This window comes from Mus pahari, chromosome 1 (genome assembly GCF_900095145.1).
Source record: "Mus pahari chromosome 1, PAHARI_EIJ_v1.1, whole genome shotgun sequence".
NCBI lineage: Eukaryota > Metazoa > Chordata > Mammalia > Rodentia > Muridae > Mus > Mus pahari.
In genome coordinates this window covers 115,168,594-115,188,983 of record NC_034590.1, presented here as the reverse complement: position 1 = coordinate 115,188,983, position 20,390 = coordinate 115,168,594, and the positions used below count along the sequence as shown (strand labels likewise).

Here is a 20,390-nt window from a genome sequence, read left to right as displayed (position 1 = left end):
TATGTAACTACACTGTAGCTGTCTTCAGACACTCCAGAAGAGGGCATCAGATCTTGTTACGGGTGGTTATGAGCCACCATGTGGTTGCTGGGATTTGAACTCAGGACCTTCGGAAGAGTAGTCGGGTGCTCTTACCCACTGAGCCATCTCACCAGCCCCACTTCCCAATAATCTTGATATTTCACTTTTCTGTCTTCCAAACACAAGAGACCACTGTGGCAACAGCAACAATGCAAATTTGTTGAACTGCTATTATGCCCTCAGCTGGCATGCACCAAAGAGTAACAGAGAGCACTGCAGGGAAAGAAAAAGGAGGAAAGGCAGGAAAGAGGAAGAGATAGAAAATGCTCAAGCAGCTGCAAACCAGCTGCAAAAGACTCCTGGACCAGGCTGGCCTTGACCTCACAAACTCCCTGACTCTGCCTCCAGCAAGACCATACAATTTAAAAGGATTACTAAATGCTTTAGAAGTCCTATTTTGAGGGCTGGAGAGATGACTCAATGGTTAAGAGCAGTGGCTGCTGTTCCAGAGGACCTGGGTTCAAATTCCAGCACTCACAAGGCAGCTCACAACTGTCTGTAACTCCAGTTCCAGGGTGACGTAACACCCTCACAGAAACATACATACAGGCAAAACACAAATATACATGGAATAAATAAATAATTTTAAAACAACTCCTATGATATGGTCCCAGGACAGAACCACAGGCTTATGCCATGCTTATTTGAAATGCACACTACCTACCTCACAGGATTATTGTGAGAAAAACTGTCAGCTTTTGAAATATGTCTCGAGCTCCTCGAAGGAAAGGCGCTATACAAATACAAAACAAACAATAGTAAAGAATACTTGTACAGCTGGCATTTGTCATCTCTAGAAATTCACTGCAGCACAAATCTTTAAACACTAATATTTAAAATGTTATGAATTCCAAAGATAGCAATGTCAGGTTGTTAAAAATCTTTTCTTCCCACAATACAAATTTACCACAATGAATTTACCAAAATTTCTTTATGTATTCTAGTCAAGCATCAAATCTTGAAATGATATAAAGTAATTTATAAATGCATATTCAGGAGAGGATATGCATAAGCAAACACACATCAGGGAAAACAAACCGTATGCAGCTGTAATAATGGAAGGCTAAGATTGTCAAGGCAACTTCAGTCTGGAGAAGTCAAGTAAAGCTTTAAAGGGAAAGTACCAAGACAATAATTCTTGCTTCATAAATACCACTTTCTTTTGACCTACATCTGCCTTTTTTTGTTGTTTTCATTTTTGTTTTGGAGACAAGGTTTCTCTATGTAGTCTTGGATGACCTGAAATTCAATATGTAACCAGGCTGGACTTAAACTCAAGAGATCCACTTGCCTCTGCCTCAGCCTCTTGAATGCTGGAATTAAAGGCATGGGCCACCACACTTGCTGCCTGTCTGATAGTACAAACTATCTGAGTCATGTTGCCTAGATGAGGGGACTACTAAAGCCACCCATCCATCCATCTTCACACACTTGCTCCAACTCTCCCACTCCTTCTACCCTGAGACAGGGTTTCTCTATTATGTATACCAGACTGTCCTAGAACTCACTTGGTAGAGCCAACTAGTTTTGAACTCAGATATCCACCTCTTCTGCTGGGATTAAAAGATTTAGCCACTGCCTGGCCACAACTCCCTTTTTAAAAATCAGAGGTATTGGGGCTGAAAAGGTGGCTCAGTGATTAAGGGCATCAACCTTTCTTCCAAAGGACCTGGGTTCAATTCCCAGCACCCACATGATAGCCTACAACTGTCTGCAACTCCTGTTCCAAGAGATCCAACACCCTCACACAGACATACACATACAGTCAAAACACCAATGTTCATAAAATAAAAATAAATAAGTTATATAAAAATCAGAGGTACTGTCCACAACTCTAGTCTTCTGCTATAAAGAAAAATTTAAGTTTCACAACTGCCAAAAAGCAATTTAAAAAATTCTAGCAAATGTAAATGTGTATTTTCTGTTTACTCAGCTCTCTCATGATATAGCTCTGCCTCACTGGTGGGTAAATGCTGGGAAACTAAGATTAAAATATCAGCATTTGTGCCAAGTGTGGGACTGTACACCTTTAATATGGCACCCAGGAGACCAAGGCAGAACTATGAGCATAAAGTCAACTTTGGCTACACAGCAAGACCTTGCCTCAAAACCAAAACCAACAAATAAAAGTCAAAGCGTACGCATTCAAACAGAGCTGCCTTTGTAAGTTCTCAAATCATACAACTCCTACTGCTTTCAAACACAGTCCTGAAAGCACACAGAAAGATGGAGAGAGAAGGCAAAAGGCGGCCCGTGGTAGAGTCTTGTTTAACAGGTGTGAGGCCCTGGTCTATCCCCAGAACAAGAGGCATGCAGAGGGAGAAAGACAACAAGAAAAGAGATTGTATACTTCTAAACACAGCTTGCAGGAGCTGCTGACACCCGTGTGAGGAAACCATCAACTGCACACGGGACAGACTCTGAAGAGTCTGGGGCCATGCTATTGGGAGCAGACTAGTCCTGCCCACTTCCCCAGGCAGGTTCAGCTGAGTGACTAATGCTGTGCTGAAAAACACTAATCTAGGTATTCAGGCTTCTGTGGAACAGAACAGTTAACTCAGGAGCCCTCCCCCACAAAGGTCACAAGCATCAATAACTTACAACACTGAGATTTTTACCTGGCTTCCATTCTCTCTCACTCCAATTCCCTCATGACAGGTGAGGACTTCACTGAGCCACACCCTGAGCCCTCTGAACTCCACTTTGTGACCACATCGTTTTAAGTGAGCCTCAGGAAACTTGGGTTTAGACTAAAATACTCTAATACAGATAAGGTGCTTGTTAGAAATGCAGAATCCCAGTTTCCATCCATAGGCTAAGAAACACCAGTCTCCTGGGGAGAAACCACAGTACTTTCTACTACGGAGCCAGTAACAAGTAACAAGTAACAAGTAACAAGTAACTTCTTTCTCTGGAATAGAGCCTGGGGTTCAAAACAAATATTCTTCCATAAGCAACTAAAACATTTGTTCTGACTCTAATGGAATAACTTCCTAAAATGTTTCATTTACCTCTGTATCTTAACACATAAGATATAATCAATATAAGAGAACTTAACTAATCTACTTATTTTAAAAAAAAAGATACAGAGGGTGACTGAAATCCTATCAGGATCATCTTTCAGGAGAAGCATCAATCTCATCGAGTGGAAGAGGAGGAACTGGATTAAAACAGTATAAAAAGATGGTAGGCTGGTACAGGATACAGTCTTGCTGACAGCCTCAGCTTAATTCCAGTGTGTATAACTTCAGTTCAGTGAATGATTCACAGAGACAGGAATCATGGAATTCCAAAGATACCTTTTTACTGCCATTCTTTTTAGGTATACAATAAAGCTGGTGAGAAAAACTATGACCTGACTTCTAGAAAGGGAAAAATATGGAAGGGGAAAGGGTGTGCAAGGCTTCCTTCCAGTTCCTGTCTTCCCTGACAACCAGAGCTTCCTAAACCTGGATGATCACGGACATAGGGCTCCAAGAAGCCCATGTATGATGGAGATGAGAAGGAATGGGCCCAGAGTGCATCTATCTCCAAATCACTAGTGGAACCATTTCCACCAGATCCAAAACCTTTTGCCATAGAACCAAAGAGTGAAAGAATTGTAAGATGATCTTAGTATCTTTCCTAAGAGGAATCAGAGACCTCAGACCTGAATCTAAGAACCAGAGCAGGCATGGTGTACATGTCTTCAGTCCCAGCACTCACTCAGAAGGTGGGGCTTGCCCTCTCTCTCTCTCTCTCTCTCTCTCACACACACACACACACACACACACACACACACACACACACACCTCCAAGACTGTTGAAGCAGTTTCTGACAGAGCATTTAGACTCTAAACAGGTTCCTATCTGCATATGGAATATGCAAGTATTCACTGCTGAGTTGTAAAAGTTACACAAGAAGGCAAAAATACCAGTGGCCATTATTTAAAACAGTAAGACCCCATAAGGAAGCCATGGGCAAGATCTGACCCTCCACCCCCAGTGCAAGATGGAAAGGTGGACCTCCTTTCCAGATTCTGCCTGCTTTTCTTATCTCACAGAAAATTGTTCTGTATCAAAGAACGTTATTATCATTTATAATTCAGATTTATCACCTGTTTTCTTAAGTTGGAAATCATGACTAGTTCTATGCAAAGAGAGAATCAAATTACCTAGTGTTCATTTTGTGTGTCTGAAAACCTAAATAGGGATCAAGAACCAAACTGGTTGCTAAGTCATCATTTTCACAGAGCTCCTTGGCGGACATTCCAGAGGACGGCACATAGCGACTCTGTCCTTCGAATCCCGAGTTACCATGACCTGTGAAAAGCAAAAGAAAGAAATATAACTTGGTGAAACAACTCAATCTTAAAAATTCCTACTGCATCCAAACTGGCATCACTAGCTGGAGTTACATCAATCACTAGTAGTGATTAGAAATTAATATTCCTTATGCTAGACAGAAAGAAAACCAGATGCAGTCAATTCAAGCATTAGGAGAATGTAGGCAGTGACACTATGATCAGGTTTCCTAAGAATAGGGTCCAGGCGTTGGGAGCTTGCTCAGATCTCCAGTCCATAAACAGTGAAGACAGCACAGAGCCAGTACAGACAGGGCTAGGGGAGAAAACAATAGGGATGCAGACAGTCATCAAGAAATGCCATAATGTGGATCCCAAGAACCAAAGGGTCTCAAGGAATTAAGCTGGGCTTCCTGCTTTGGGGCAGCTAAATGACTAATATCCTCTTTATGGATAACTGAGGACCAGAAGTTAAAAAAAACTTGCCTGGGATTAGAGTTATACAGAAGTGGAGAAAGACAGGGAATGAAAAATAAGAGGCTTATTTCTATTCTACTTCTGTCTGTAAGATTTCTCAATGAGTGAACTGAATGGATAAGTGGCTGGGTTTCACTGAGAAGCAATGTAGAGAAGGCATGTACAGAAACAAAAAGCTTCCATCAGTGCTGGTGAAGGCTCATGGGTAATGTTCAGACTGCTATAAGAATTAGCACATAATTTACAAAGTGCTCATGACAATATTTAAGTTTAAGCTCTCAAAATCAGCACACGGAGAATGGGAGGTTTAACCTTTTCACCCATTCTTTCACAAAATAAACCAAATGGGTCCGTTCCAAGGAGTAGGTATATAATTTCTGCAATCAAAATATTTGTATATAAGCTTGGGAAAAGTTATCTAAGAGGCTGGAGAGATAGCTCAGCTATTAAGAGCACTGGTTGCTCTTCCAGACCCGGGTTCAATTCCCAGCACCTACATAGTTATAGCTCAGAACGGTCTATAACTTCAGTTTCAATAGATCTGACTGTTTGCTTTGTTTTGTTTTGTTTTTAATTGAATTTTTGAGACAAAGAGTTTTTATGTATAGCCCTGGCTGTCCTGGAACTCATTCTATTGTCCAGGCTGGCCTCGAACTCGGATCCAGCTGCCTCTACCTCCCAAGTCCTGTCATTAAAGGCATGCATCACCTGGCATGAGATCTGACTTGAGGCATGTATACAAACATATATGCAGGCAAAACATTCATACATATAAAAATTAAAACAATAGCAACAAAAAACTATCTAAATTGTTGGCTGAATCAAACCTAGTACCTCATGCATGCCAGGTAAACACTGAGTTACACATATCCTTAACCCTTAACCCGCTACAGTTTCTAAGTCGTGTTAAAATATAAACTTAACCAGGTGAAACAGATAAGTTAATGGTTAACAGATTCATAGAATTTTTCTCCCATCACCACCCCCATGTGGAGAAGCCTTACTTACTCCCCACCAAATGCTCAGACTAAGGCAACCCCTAACCTACTATGTCTCCTTTCCATTTGCCTGTTCATGCTGGAATGACTGGTTTCTTCTAATTGGCACACTATGTATAAGTATGTTTGTCCTTATGGTTAAAAAATATTCTACTTTAGCTAGCAGACACACCTGAGCTGCTTCCGTTTTGGGGCTGTTATGGATAATGCTGCTACAAACCTCTGTAAAAATATCTTATATCCACAAAGTCTCCCTAGTAGGATTCTCATCTCTACCAGACTGGGAAAGTCCAAACCTCCCACTTCTTGCTAACAGCCTGTCATCCTGATTCTAGCTTCTGGATGGCAATGAAGTGGTACCTTGGAGTTTTGATTTGCATTTTGTGCTGACTAACTAAATATGCTACTGGCTACTTGTGTATCTCAGATCGTTATCTATTCTGAATTTGGGTTCTGTCTTTTACTTTGGCTTTCAAGAGATCTTTGTATACTCTGGAGATGGCCCTTTGTAGACATGATGAGAATTAGTTCCCCCACTCCATTCTATGCATTCTATGGTTGTCTTTTTACTTTTTGGCAATTTCCTTTAACACATGGTTTGTGATTTTGATTTTTTTTTTTTTTTTTTTTTCCGAGACAGGGTTTCTCTGTGTAGCCCTGGCTGTCCTGGAACTCACTCTGTAGACCAGGCTGGCCTCGAACTCAGAAATCCGCCTGCCTCTGCCTCCTGAGTGCTGGGATTACCTTGTGGTTTTTTTAATGTCCTATTTAAAAAGAGCATTGCCTCATGTGAGGTCAGGACAATGTAACCTGTCTGCTTCTGGGACTTTGAATGTTTCACACACATGGTGTGCTAGGCTCACTTCACTATGGATACAGAGACCTAATTCTCCTTCATTGTATTTTTCCTGGTACTTGTAAAAGCAAAAACAAAACAAAAGAGAAAAGGAAACAGGGCTGGGGACAGCTCAATGGGGAAGCACTTATCTAGAAGCCATGAGCTTCAGTCCTAGCAACCCTCCTATCCTTGTTGACAGATCTACACTGTGTGATTTATTCTTGTTCTTAAACGTATTCCAGGACCACAGATATGCTTGATCATCCTTGTGCTGACTACCGCAGCAGTGAAGAAAATTTTGAAATAGAGGAAGCAAAGTTTCCTAACTTCACTCCCCACAACTCCAAACACTGGTTGCTATTCTGGGTTCCTTGGACTCCTGTATTTTAGGATTTGTCATTTTTCAAATATGCCAGTTGGAATTGTGAAAGGATCACCTGGAGAATATTGCCATCTGTTGTCTAATCAAGGAAAAGCAACATGTTCTTCCATCTATTAGGCCTTCAACTTTTTAAAAAATTTGCTTACTTTACATATGAGTGCTCTACCTACATGTTCACCTACATATCAAAAGAGGCATCAGATCCCATTACAGACGGTTGTGAGCCACCATGTGGTTGCTGTAAATCAAATTTATGACCCCTGAAAGAGCAGACATTATTGCTCTTAACCACTGAACCATCTCTCCAGCCCAGGTCTTCAATTTTTTTTTTCAATAGCAATTTTCAGAAACATATTAATACTTGGTAGATTATTGCTACTGTTTTTGGATGGCACTATAAATGAGATGCTCCTGTTTGTTGTGCTTGAAGCTGAATATGGAGCCTCCTACACCCTAGCTGAATCACGTATCACCAGGCTACATCTTCCGATTTTCAATTTTTTGAGCAAGGTTCTCTTCATGCACTCTTGGCTGGTTCTGAATTCTTAGTAATCCTCCTATAGAATGCTGGGATTAATAAATGAAAATTTCTTTTAAAACATTTATTTACATATTTATTTTATGTATGAGTGCTCTAGCTGCATGTACATCTTCATGCCCAAAGAGGGTATCAGATCCCATTACAGAAGGTTGTGAGCCACCACGTGGTTGCCGGGAATTGAACTCAGGACCTCTGGATGAGCCATCTCTCCAGCCCCTCAAATTACACATGCACACATGCATAGACAGAAAGACAGACTCAGATACAGACACACACACACACACACACACACACACACACACACACACACACACACACAGTCTTCAGTGCTAGGGAAAAAAAAACATCCTCAAGGCCCTGAAAATGATTCTAGGAAAATGGTCTCCATCCTTAGAATGATATGCTAGTATTTTGTGAAGCATAGTTTTGTTCATATTCAGACGTGGTGTCACTCTGTACTTTTCTTGTGATGTCAGTTTTGGTATGAGGGTAAGAAAGTAAGTTACAAATATTCCTAAGACTTTCTCAAGCACTGGTGTCAATTCTTGAAGCATCTCTGAGAATACACCAATGAAGTCCTCTGGGCCTGGGGAGTTCTTTGTGGGTGGGCCCTGCTGGTTTTAAATGACTACTTGCTACAAGTTTATTTAGGTTTATTTCTCCCAGGTTGCCCTTGAACTCACAGGGCCCTTCATTCTTCTGTCCTCCAAGTGCTGGGATTAAGGTATATGCTACCCTGTTCAACTTGATTTCCTTTTGATTTCTTCCTTGAATCAACAGTCATTTGTGAGTGTGTACTAGTAAAATTTGTATTGATTCTAATATTTATTCTATGGTAGACACTCATATGACTTTAATCCCCTTAAGTTTGCTTAGATTTGTTACATGGCCAGGCATATGATGTGTCCTGGAGAAAGTTCCATGCATACTTGCGAATAATAAGTATAATGCTGTTGGTGAATGGATTGTTCTATACCTGATTGGTTTAGTTGATTTAGAGGGCTTTAAAAACCAACCTGTTCCTGTTCACCTCTGGCTGCTGCTGCACTCACTACTGAGAGTGGACTGATGTAGTGCCTGATTTCTCACTGCACTGCCTACTTTCTCTCCAGTGCTGTCAGCATTTAGTTCTGTGTGTTCTGGGCCCTGGTTTTAAGTCGGGCTGACCACCTTCTTTGATACAGACCACTTTATGTGACCCTTCTCTGTCACTGGCTCTCTGCACCATTCAATCTGCCCAAAAACATTCAGCAAGATTCTCCACATTCTGTATCTCCCACAATTTAACTTAAACTAAAACCTTTTACATTGTGCAAGAAGCAGCCAGTATTTTAAAAGCTTCAAAAATGCCTGGTTTTCTGACCACAGCAACACCACTGAGAGATCATAGTTTAACCCATATTGACAGCAGCCATGAACAGGGTCCATGCAGAGAAAAGCTAGTTAAGTCTTGGGCTCCCCCACTTTCTTAATTCCAAGGAGGAATTATGCCCAACTTTCTACAAGACACTGATCTGAGCTCATCTGGAAAGAGTAAAGGTACCTGAGCCCAATAAACAGCATCTACCTAAAGCTAAAGAGAGCATGAGGCAGACTCAACACAACTATGGAACTTCCACAGTGGCTGACTAACATTAGGTAAAGCAGAGATTGAAAAAATCATCCGTTAATGGGTAGACATTTCTGGATAATATTCCACTCAGACATACGCTTATTCTAGGGCATTTTATTTTGGAGGGGGGAAAAAAAGAGAAAACAATCCTACAATTTCCTCAGGTCTCAAAAAAACAGCCTCGTCGCTTGGTTTTGTAGAGTCTTGAAGCTCCAGAGAAGAGGGATGTTAGAAATGGGAGGCAGGAGTGGGTGGGGGAGCACCCTCTTGAAGGCAAAGGGGAGGGGGAGGGGTGGGAGGTTCATAGAGGAGAGACTGGGAAGGGGGACAAAATGTGAAATGTAAACAAATAAAATGATTAATTAAAGAAAAAAATTAACCCTCATTCCCACCAAGACCCACAGAGGGCTGGAAATAACTTCTCATCACACGGTTTCCCTGACACTCAGCAACCCATACAATCTTGAGGAGATTGAGGACTGTGGGGTGTCCTAAGGACCACCTCTGCTCCATCCACTCCTCATGGAAAAGAGGTGACTGTATAGTTCAGCTTGCTGCATGAAGCACTTATGCAAGTTACAGCAAAGCATGTATTTATACTCATAAGAAATCCAGCAGTAGCATTTTTTTTAAACCTACAGAACAAATCAGTTTTCTACAAGTTCTGGGCAAGAAAAAAAAAAGCATCATAAAGATTACATAAAGCAGGGAGGGGAGATGGGGTGAAGAACTCTGGGGGGGGGAGGGAAGTCGAGAAGGGGGCAACATTTGGGATGTAAATAATTTTTTAAAAAGATTACAGAAAGCATGAAATTTAAGTTTTACATTTTACATGGTAAAAATCAAAACTGCTAGTGTGTCTGTAGCGCCAGCTCCTTGGGAGGCTGAAGCAGGAGGATCACTTGAGGCTAGGAGGAATTCAAGTCAAACCTGGGCAACATAATGGGGCACACCCCACTCCCCAATAATAAAAGGAAAAGTTAAAAAGAAGATTTTGGACTTCTGAGAATGAAAAGGCTCTACTGCTGCCTGTGAGAACAGAGGGAGTGTAATAACAAGAGGAAGCTGAGGGAACATGGGCACACCACAACCAAAACAGTGAGTGAGATGAAGAAGTACATACATCTGTTGGACCGCCTCTCAACGGCGTTTCTGCCAGTCTTCAGGGTGTCCTTGCCCGAGTGCTGTAATTTTGACTGATTCTGCTGATGGTCATTAGACAACTTGCCTCCATTTCTCCTGCCATTCACCACCATGTTCTTGGAGTCTCCCAACCACTTCATACCCACAGACAGCCTGACCCAGGAGCATTTAGTCACTCTCTTCAGATAGCTTAGAGAATAACTTCAATGTTCTCTCCTAACAGAAACAAAACATGAAAACAAAACAAAACGGGAGGTAAATATATGAAAGACCATGTCAACAGACTGTAAGAAAGACACACAAAGCACTCTTGTCTTCCTTCCACTTGTCAGTCTCAGGACTGGAGTACCCCACACTTCCCACAGCAGACCTCTAGCTCCATTAACATTCCCTCTTCAGTTACCAAGAGCTGAGAACCATCTCCGTGCAGCTCAAGAACCCACTGATACAGTTTGGTAACACTCTGTGAACTGCAAGTAAAATACAAGGTAATTACCTTTGTCCATAGGAAAGCTTAAGAGAAGGCATCTAGGTGAAGTTCTGTTCACTCCCAAAAGGGACTACTGAAACCCAGGAATTCTTTACTTACAGTGTAAGAACCTGACAGGCAATAAGCCTAATGTCCTCAGTTTGATTCCAGGCCCCATAGACTGAAAGAAAAGAACCACCTCTCCCAAGCTGTCTTCTGATCTCCAGAATCATAATACGAATTTCCTACCTATCGGCTGTTTGAAGGCATTTAAGAACCCATATTCAAATATCAGAGTCACACCCATGTGGAAACACGTGCCTTACTGTGCTTCACAATTGAGGGAAACAATGAATATATAGGGAAAATTGAGGGAAACAATGTATATATAACATTCTTCACTCTCTGAACATTAATGAGCTAGATTTGGGGATGGGGATTTATTTGAGGGTCTGATAGGTCACAGTTATTGCTGCTAATGCTCCTCACTAGGGAGTTACACTGTAGTCCTAGTCAGACTAAAGCTTGCAAATGAGAACATGCAGAACTGAAGAACCTCAGTATTGAAGGGAATTTGTGAGTACTAGCACAATTCCATCAGTGCACAGATAACTGCTGCAGTGAGTTTGCAACAGAAACAATGCAACTCAGTGCTTCTAGCCCTGGCTATCCTGACAACAGATACTGGGTCTTTGTCTTTACAAAGGCATAGAAAACTACAAATGATAACCATTACTGAGAGCAGTGGGGACTGATGCCAAGGTCTCACATAGGTTAAACATGCATTCTATCACTGAACCACAACCCTAGCCTCATGATTAATTCTGAAGGACTCCAAGGAATGTACACCTTTAATGATACAAACACAAACATCAATTTCTATGTGCCCTGAGTTCTTTGTATAACTTCAGAGGGTTTAAAAAAAAAAAAAAAAAGGCAGGCTCGGTTGAAAGGTAAAGACGCCTGGCTGATGTGGAAGTGACTGTCACTAAGGCCCTTCCCTCTGGGTCTGTTTCTAGTTAAGTTCAGCTGCTGTTTAACTTTTATTGAACTGTCTTTCATTTCTCGTAGGATCATCATTAAACTCATAAAGTCTTACTTAAATTATGTAAGTATGTAAAACTATATCACACATAAGCTACATATTATTCAAATAGTACTTTTTTTTAAAGACCTTTTTCACTTTTTAAAGATTTATTTATTTTTGGTTTTTCAAGACAGGGTTTCTCTGTGTAGCCCTGGCTGTCCTGGAACTCACTCTGTAGACCAGGTTGGCCTCGAACTCAGAAATCCACCTGCCTCTGCCTCCCAGGTGTGGGGATTAAAAGTGTGCATCACCACTGCCTGGCAAGATTTATTATTTTTAAGTATATGTGTCTGTGTGGATGCATGCACAAGTTCTGGTGTCCTTGGAGACCAGAAATGTACAATCCTCAGAAAATGGAATTATATTATAGGAGGTTATGAGCTGCCTGATATGGATGTTGGGAATTAAACTCAGTTTGTCTACTAAGAGAAGTACATGTTCTTAACCACTAAACCATCTCTTCAGATCTGAATTTTGTCTAAAGACCTTTTACTGATGATCAAATACCATGTACAATGTTTATACTTGAGAAGAAAGAGAGCTGGAGAAATGGTTCAGAGGTTAAGAGCACTGACTGCTCTTTCAGAGGTCCCGAGTTCAATTCCCAGCAACTACATGGTGGCTCACAACCATCTGTAATGGGATCTGACACCCTCTTCTGGTTTGTCTGAAGACAGCTATAATTGTACTCACATACATAAAATAAATAAATACATCTTTTTAAAAATTACATTACTGTATGCCATGTTACATAGTGCCCTTGGGATATGTTGGATATTCTTTAGAGCTGGAGTTAACAGTTGCTGTGGGTGCTGGGAACCAAACTGAGGTCCTCTAGAAAAGCAACAAGATAGCTCAGTAGACAAAATTGTTTGTCATTAAGATCTGTGTTTGATCCCCAGAACCCAAACAGTAAAAGGAAAGAACCAACTCCTGAAAGAACACTGTTCCACAAGACCACTTTCCCCCCTAAATATTTTTTAAGTTAAAGAACCAAGTAAAACATACTTATTTTTATTTTCTGTGTATGGATGTCAGATCCCCTGGAAATGGAGTTACAACAGTGTTGAGCTGACATATAGGTGCTGGGAATTCAATCCAGGTCCTCTGGAAGAACAGACTGTATTTTTAACTCCTGAACAATCCTCCAGCCCTCTGCTCAGCAGTTTGTTTATTTTAGTTTTGTACCTCTAGGAAAAAGGACAAAGACAACCTAAAGCACTTTTGATCCTTTTAGAAACTCCCAAGAATGTCCCATGTGACAGACCATTTATGAATAGTAACTCAAGAATGTGTTTTTAGGAGCCCTAAGTATAACTCTGTAGAACAGGACAGACAGACATGGCTTTAAGGTAATGTGTATGCAGGTGCCCAAAGAGGCCAGAAGGGGGCAGATCCTTTAGAAATGGAGTTAGATTTGTGAGATGCATGATTTAGGATGACTGAGGTGCTGGGTTAGAACTTGGATTCCAGCTGGGCATGGTGGCGCACGCCTTTAATCCCGGCACTTGGGAGGCAGAGGCAGGCGGATTTCTGAGTTCTAAGCCAGCTTGGTCTACAGAGTGAGTTTCAGGACAGCCAGGGCTACACAGAGAAACCCTGTCTCGAAAAACAAACAAATAAAAGATCTTGGATTCCAATAGGGCAGCATTTGCTCTATGCAGAATCTTGACATTATAACTCATATGCCCACTCACAAGATTTGAAGCAGGAACCCGAGTTGTGACAAGACCTCTATGTGGTGCACAAGTTAATGTGAGAAGAATTGCTCTAATCATTCCTTCACGGTACAATCTGCAGGGATAAAGAAGATTTTCTAAGAAAATCCACAGAACATAAATTTAACCTATAAAGCATTCTACCAAGGAGGAGTCTTTCTAAATTTTAGGAAAAGCTCACCAGCAAATCATCCCAGCATCAGCACTTTAGTCACTGCAAGCTGCTCTCACTATAACTGAATGTAGGTTAATAACCAAAGAACAACAGGGCTACCTACAATGTGATAACTGAGGCTGCTGTCTGAACAGGTCCACAGTGTAGGAGGTATTTGTATCAGTCAAGAGTAACTACAATTCAAAAGATACAATGCTGTGTGTATAGCTCAGCAGAGGCTCCTGAATGGGAGTTCTGTTGGAAATGAAGAATTTTGCATAGGAGCTTGCTTTTCACGCCCTTTAATCCCAGCACTCGGGAGGCAGAGGCAGGCGGATTTCTGAGTTCGAGGCCAGCCTGGTCTACAAAGTGAGTTCCAGGACAGCCAGAGCTGCACAGAGAAACCCTGTCTCGAAAAACCAAAAAAAAAAAAAAAAAAAAAAAAAAAAAAGAAAAACAAAAGCCAAAAAACTCAATTAAGGGGGTGAAGAGATAGCTGATTAATTAAGAACACTTGCTGCTCTTACAGAGGTCCCAGGTTCAGCTCTCAGCACACACAGGGCTCAGAACTCTGCCACTCAAGTCCCAAAAGAATAAAACACTGTCTTCTAGCTTCCTAAGGCACAGGCTTGCGTATGGTACACAGACATATGTAGGCTTAACACTCATACACATAAATAAATCTTTAACTGAAAGCAGGAACTACAGATACCTATATATTGGTATTCATAGGACAGTCAGGGCGACATAGAGAACCCCTGTCTCAAAATAAATAAATAAATGAAACAAACACCTTAGAGAACAGAGAAGCAGTATATAAGCAGGAGTGTTTCTGGACAAGCAAGTGTGATGACTGTTTTCTAAGAAAGCTGAGGGAAGACAGGAAGCTAGCTGCAATCAAAAGTGTACTAGGCACATAGAAAGCAAATACCAGCCTAGAGCAGAAACACCTTCACAATCTAGTGTGGCAGGGGTAGAGAAAAGGTTAGAGGGGCAGGGTAGGGAAAAGAGGCTGAAAAGACAGGCAACAGAAGGTAGGTTTTAGAATGCACTTGGAGACAGAATTTATTCTTTCAGAAACACAGGAAAGAAAGTGGTGTTAACATTGCCTCAGTTTTAAAGGACCACACTAGCAGGCAACAGTTGTGAAGAGCTCACAGATTAAAAGAAGAGATGCAAAACTGGCCTGCATAGGTAACAAGAAATGGCTGACTTCAGGGTCTTCTCTGAAGGTTTCATGGACAGCATTGAGAGACTAAATGTGGAGGTTAGACAATGAGAACTCATAATTCCTATATAAGAATTTGAGACAGCTGACAAAAACTATAGGAATCTCAGGCTTTGGCGATTTCTAGATGCTCAGGGCTGAGAAACAGGCTGGGGAATACCCCCTGGTACTGTGGTACTGATGATATTTCAAGCCACAGATCCAAATGTATCTAGGTCTGGGTGTGGATAAAGTAGGTCCAAGAGCTAAGAAGACTAGCTAATAACCAAAAGTCAAGACAAACACCAAGCAGAAGGAAGGAGGAGCAAAGAGCAGCCGAGGAACAGCACTTCAAGATGTCAGTCTTGGGCAGAGGATGCAGAGATTCAGAAGGCAAGCTAGGGCACGCCACTGATGACTGAGTGAGTCCTGCTAAGAAATGACATCCTACAAGAGGCACACGGTCTGTGCTAAAAAAAAAAAAAGATGGCAGGACAAAGAGGAAGATTAGCAAAAGAAAGAAGTCTTCAATGCCAGAAAGATATATGTAAATTAAATCTAGGAACTGAGGAATGCTAGAAACTGATTAATTTGAGATGTTTTAGGGTCTGAGTTAAATTTTAAACTTATTTGGGAGGCTGAAGATATAAATGGTTCAACTACTCTATTATTATCATTATTGTTGTTATTATTGTTGTTGTTGTTCTGTTTTGTTTTTTGAGACAGGGTTTCTCTGTGTAGCCCTAGCTGTCCTGTAGACCAGGCTGGCCTTGAACTCAGAAACCCGCCTGCCTCTGCCTCCCAAGTGCTGGGATTAAGGGCATGCGCCTTTAATAGTAGTGGCTATTCCTGTTGTCAACTTGACTATATTTGAAATGAACTACAATCCAGAATTGGAAGGCTCACCAGTGAACCTAATCTGGAGGCTGGGAGATAGAAGTTTCTGATCTGGATCTTGGTATGGAGATCTTGAGAGACACAGTGGTGATTGATCCAGAAGATTAAGACAGGGAGATCTCCGAGTCCAAGGTCATCTGGGATTAAAGGTGTGATGGCACACACCTTTAATCTGAGCTACACCTTCTGCTGGGGACCATATAAGGACATTGGAAGAAGAGAGTCTGGCTCTCGCTCTTTCGCCTTCTTGCGAAAGGGACTAATTGCGGTGTGGGACTAATCAACTGCTAGACCCTTAGACTTCCATTCACAGCTACTACTGAACCATTATTGGGAATTGGACTGCAGACTGTAAGTCATCAATAAATTCCTTTACTATATAGAGACTATCTGTAAGTTCTGTGACTCTAGAGAACCCTGACTAATACAGCCACCATTGCCCAGCTTTTCTTTTCTTTTTTTTAATGTATGTGAGTACACCCTTCAGACATGCCAGAAGAATGCATCAGACCCCATTACAGATGGTTGTGAGCCACCATGTAGTTGCTGGGAACTGAACTCAGGACCTCTGGAAGAATAGTCAGTGCTCTTAACTGTTGAGCTATCTCTCCAGCCCTAATAATTTTATTTTTATTCATTTTTACATGTCTATTGTGTACCTGAGTGTATGTACATGTACCATGTGCCTGAGCTCTTAAAGGTAAGAAGAAAGAGATGGGTCCCCTGGAACCTGAGTTACAGGCAGTTGTGAGCTATCATGTGAGTGCTTGGAACCAAACCCCGATCCTCTACAACAGCAGTAAGTGATTAACTACTGAACCATCTCTCCAGCCCCACTTACTTTTATATTAGCATGAATATTTTGCATATATGCCTGTATGTCCACCATGTGTGTGCCTAGTAACCTTGGAGGCCACAAGGAGGGAGCCACCTGTCTAGCCCCCGTGTTAAAACTTTTTAACAACTGGTGGACATGGTAATGGATGCCCATAATTCCAGCAGAGGCAAGAGAATCAGCAGTTAAAACAGCAGCCTCAGGTACACAAGTTTGATGTCTGTCTGAGCCACATAAGACTAGCCTCAAAGGAAAAAGGGGGAAAGGGCAGTGGTGGTGGGGAACTTGCTAGATGGACATGTCAAATTGCTTCCTAAATATTTATGTTTATGCACATGGGTTAATGTTGCACTTAGCCTTGGGCAAAGAAGTTTCTCTCTTCAACAGTCACAACTTAATCCAGAGACTCAAAGCGGTCCAAAGTGCTGAGAATAAGTGACTATTGAGTGTTCAGCCCAAAATGCAACATCTAGGGCTGGTGAGATGGCTCAGTGGGTAAGAGCACCTGACTGCTCTTCCGAAGGTCCGGAGTTCAAATCCCAGCAATCATGTGGTGGCTCATAACCATCTGTAACAAGATCTGACGCCCTCTTCTGGAGTGTCTGAAGACAGCTACAGTGTACTTACATAAAATAAATAAATGAATAAATGAATAAACTTTAAAAAAATTGTTAAAAAAAAATAAAAATGCAACATCTACATCAAACCCTACTCCACGGTTCAGAGAACATCAAGGAGGAAGAGGTGGAAAGAATGTAAGAATAGGACGATGGGAAGAGGGAGTGCTATGAACCAGGATGTACTTCCATGTGGTTATCTGACAAGATCAAGACAGCAGAAGCAGTCAGTATTCCAGCAAGCAATACTATACTAACAGGACTCAGTGGGCTACAAAATAGGGACACACACATAGAGGAAAGAGTATGTTTTGGGGGGTTGCTGGGAGGAGTGGAGGGAAAAGTTGGGGGGGGTATGACCAAGATACATTGTTTTGTGTATGATATTGTCAAAGAATATATCCAGGATACTCTTTTTAAAGAATTAATTCTCCAGACTGGAGTGACATACTTTCTAAGTAGAAGATGATTAAGTCCCAAGGGGTGAGCCTGCACTCTCTGAAAATGATGCAACTAGATTCTGAGGAAAGGTAACAGTAACTGCACTAGGGATGGCAGCATCATTCACAAGAGGCTGGTTCATCAACACTAAGGGAGAGTCACTGAATCAACAAGTGCGAGGAGAGGCAATGTTTCTCAGGTTCAGGACCAAGCACAAGATTGGGGGTGAGGGGTACAAATTAGGATCATCATGAAGCACACTAGGAAGCTGTTAAGAAAGTAGGTAGGGAATTAAGAAGGCTAGTCTGGTGGCTTAAAAAGACGATGAGACCAACTATTTAGTAAGATCCCCACTTCAAATACAGTACAAAATAATCCCACCCCTCCAAAAGAATTGAAGTAGAAATGGAAACTCATAATCACACCATGCTATAATATCACTGTGATAAAGAGCACTCATCCACTACTACACCTCCCCTCCTATGAGAACACTAAAGCTGCATTCAGGGGAGAGGGTACTATTTTCACTAAATTCCTATTTACTTATATTCAGAAAAACATCCAATTCAGAAGAAAACGAAGTTGTCTCAGTAAATGTACTTGACTCAGGAAGTATCCTGTGCCCAACAACAATAGACATCTTCCTAACCAGTCTGAATGAAAGAAAGCACAGGGCTGGTAGAGCTCCTGAGTTGACAGACTTGACCATGCCCAGCCTGCACTGATTCTTTTTGCAGAGGACCCAGGTTTAATTCCTATCACCTATATGGCAACTCACAACCACTTGTGACTTTTAACTCCAGTTCCAGAGGATCTGATGCCCTCTCTGGCCTCCACAGGCACAAGGTGTGCGCGCACACACACACACACATTCTGTACAGACATACAAGCAGGTAAGACACAAATTAACAGAAAATTATTTTTAAAATTTTTTATAATGTCATAGAAATAAAAACATTCATTCTGAGTGACTATAAAGAATTTTAACATAATTTCTATGACATTATTAAGAACTCCTGAACAAATTTAACATGTTGGGTTTATCTGTGTGTTTTATCTTAGAGAAAGCATTCAGTAGCAGGAACAATCCCAAATGGTTGAAAAGAAATTAGAAGTTAAAAAGCAGATTGTAAGCCGGGCGTGGTGGCGCACACCTTTAATCCCAGCACTTGGGAGGCAGAGGCAGGCGGATTTCTGAGTTCGAGGCCAGCCTGGTCTACAAAGTGAGTTCCAGGACAGCCAAGGCTATACAGAGAAACCCTGTCTCGAAAAAAANAAAAAAAAAAAAAAAAAAAAAAGCAGATTGTAGCACTAGTGACATGGCTCAATGGGTAAAGATGTGCTTGCTGTCATACTTGATTTCCTGGGATCAATCCTTGGGACCCACACAATTGTCCGCTGACTTCTTTATGAACATCATGGCATGCATGCACACAAAGAAACATTAATTAAAAAAAAAACAAGCTTTATCTTGTTAAAGAATTCTGGAAATCTTTATTCAGAAAAGCAAGTAAAATATATTTAAGTGATCCAGCTACAATTTAATTTGGTAGCAACAGTACTATGATTATTCTGGGGTCAGTGATAGCACTTTACCTGGAATACTGTCAGCTTGGCAACACGAGTACATAATCTTCTGGAGTAAAATTTATAGACACACCAAAATAACTAAATAAATAAAACCTGAAAATGTCCACTGTTTCCTCCCACAGGGCCTTTGACCTGGGATGTTGCCTGCCTGCTCTAGCCCCTGCAGGTTCCCCCACTCTCTATGTCTTGACAGCTGATTCATGGATAACTCACCAGCTGTGTGTGCTGCACAGTCCTTGGGAACACTGGCACTCAATATTGCAGTGGAAGCTACAAGGTAGTAGTTACACTACTGGAACCTCACACAACCATAAATTTATGGTTAGTGCTTGCTTCTGTAACTACATTGTTGGAAAGTATCTCATTTGAAAAGCCAGGAGACTTGATAAGACTGTTAGGAAACAAAAGAAGGAAGCATAGGAGATTTTTGTTTCTCTAAACTCTCATGATGCCTCCATCTACAGTGAAGCTGTTTATCACAAGTGTTAATCAGCATGTAGACTCAAAGAATCAAAGAGCAGGTCTCTATAGTTTAATACAGCCTGGCAATGGTGGCGCACGCCTTTAATCCCAGCACTTGGGAAGCAGAGCCAGGGGGATTTCTGAATTCGAGGCCAGCCTGGTCTACAGAGTGAGTTCCAGGACAGCCAGGGCTACAGAGAGAAACCATGACTCGAAAAACAAAAACAAAAACAAAAAAGACAGCACACACACATCATCATCAGGTTGCCCTTTCCAATTCCCTTTTCTAGTTTCTGTAAAGCTAAGCTCAGATGCACCTGCTCTGCCAATCAACAGCTCTCTGAGGTGCCCTTCGATGTCATACCTTCATCTGGACCCAAGCTAATCAGGTCTGAAGGCAAAAGACCCAACCTCCCACCTTTTCAGTATATTTTAATGGCTAGTTTTGAAAAGCCAGCTGGGCGTGGTGGTGCACGCCTTTAATCCCAGCACTTGGGAGGCAGAGGCAGGCGGATTTCTGAGTTCGAGGCCAGCCTGGTCTACAAAGTGAGTTCCAGG

General features: G+C 41.6%; 1 protein-coding gene across 5 annotated transcripts in view; it reads right to left on the bottom strand.

The window, feature by feature from the left end:
- Positions 1-20,390, bottom strand: part of Kmt5b (lysine methyltransferase 5B) — a 50,750-nt gene that overhangs the window by 20,753 nt on the left and 9,607 nt on the right. For 4 of the 5 annotated variants that reach the window (XM_021216089.2, XM_029538973.1, XM_029538966.1 and 1 more), the window contains exons 2-4: positions 10,336-10,571; positions 4,236-4,383; positions 746-814 (exon numbers count right to left, since the gene is read on the bottom strand). In XM_021216089.2, the coding sequence (XP_021071748.1) occupies positions 746-814; positions 4,236-4,383; positions 10,336-10,495 (377 nt within the window). In that variant the 5' untranslated portion in view covers positions 10,496-10,571. The remainder of the gene's footprint in view (positions 1-745; positions 815-4,235; positions 4,384-10,335; positions 10,572-20,390) is intronic. The other variant, XM_029538972.1, reaches the window with a different exon arrangement.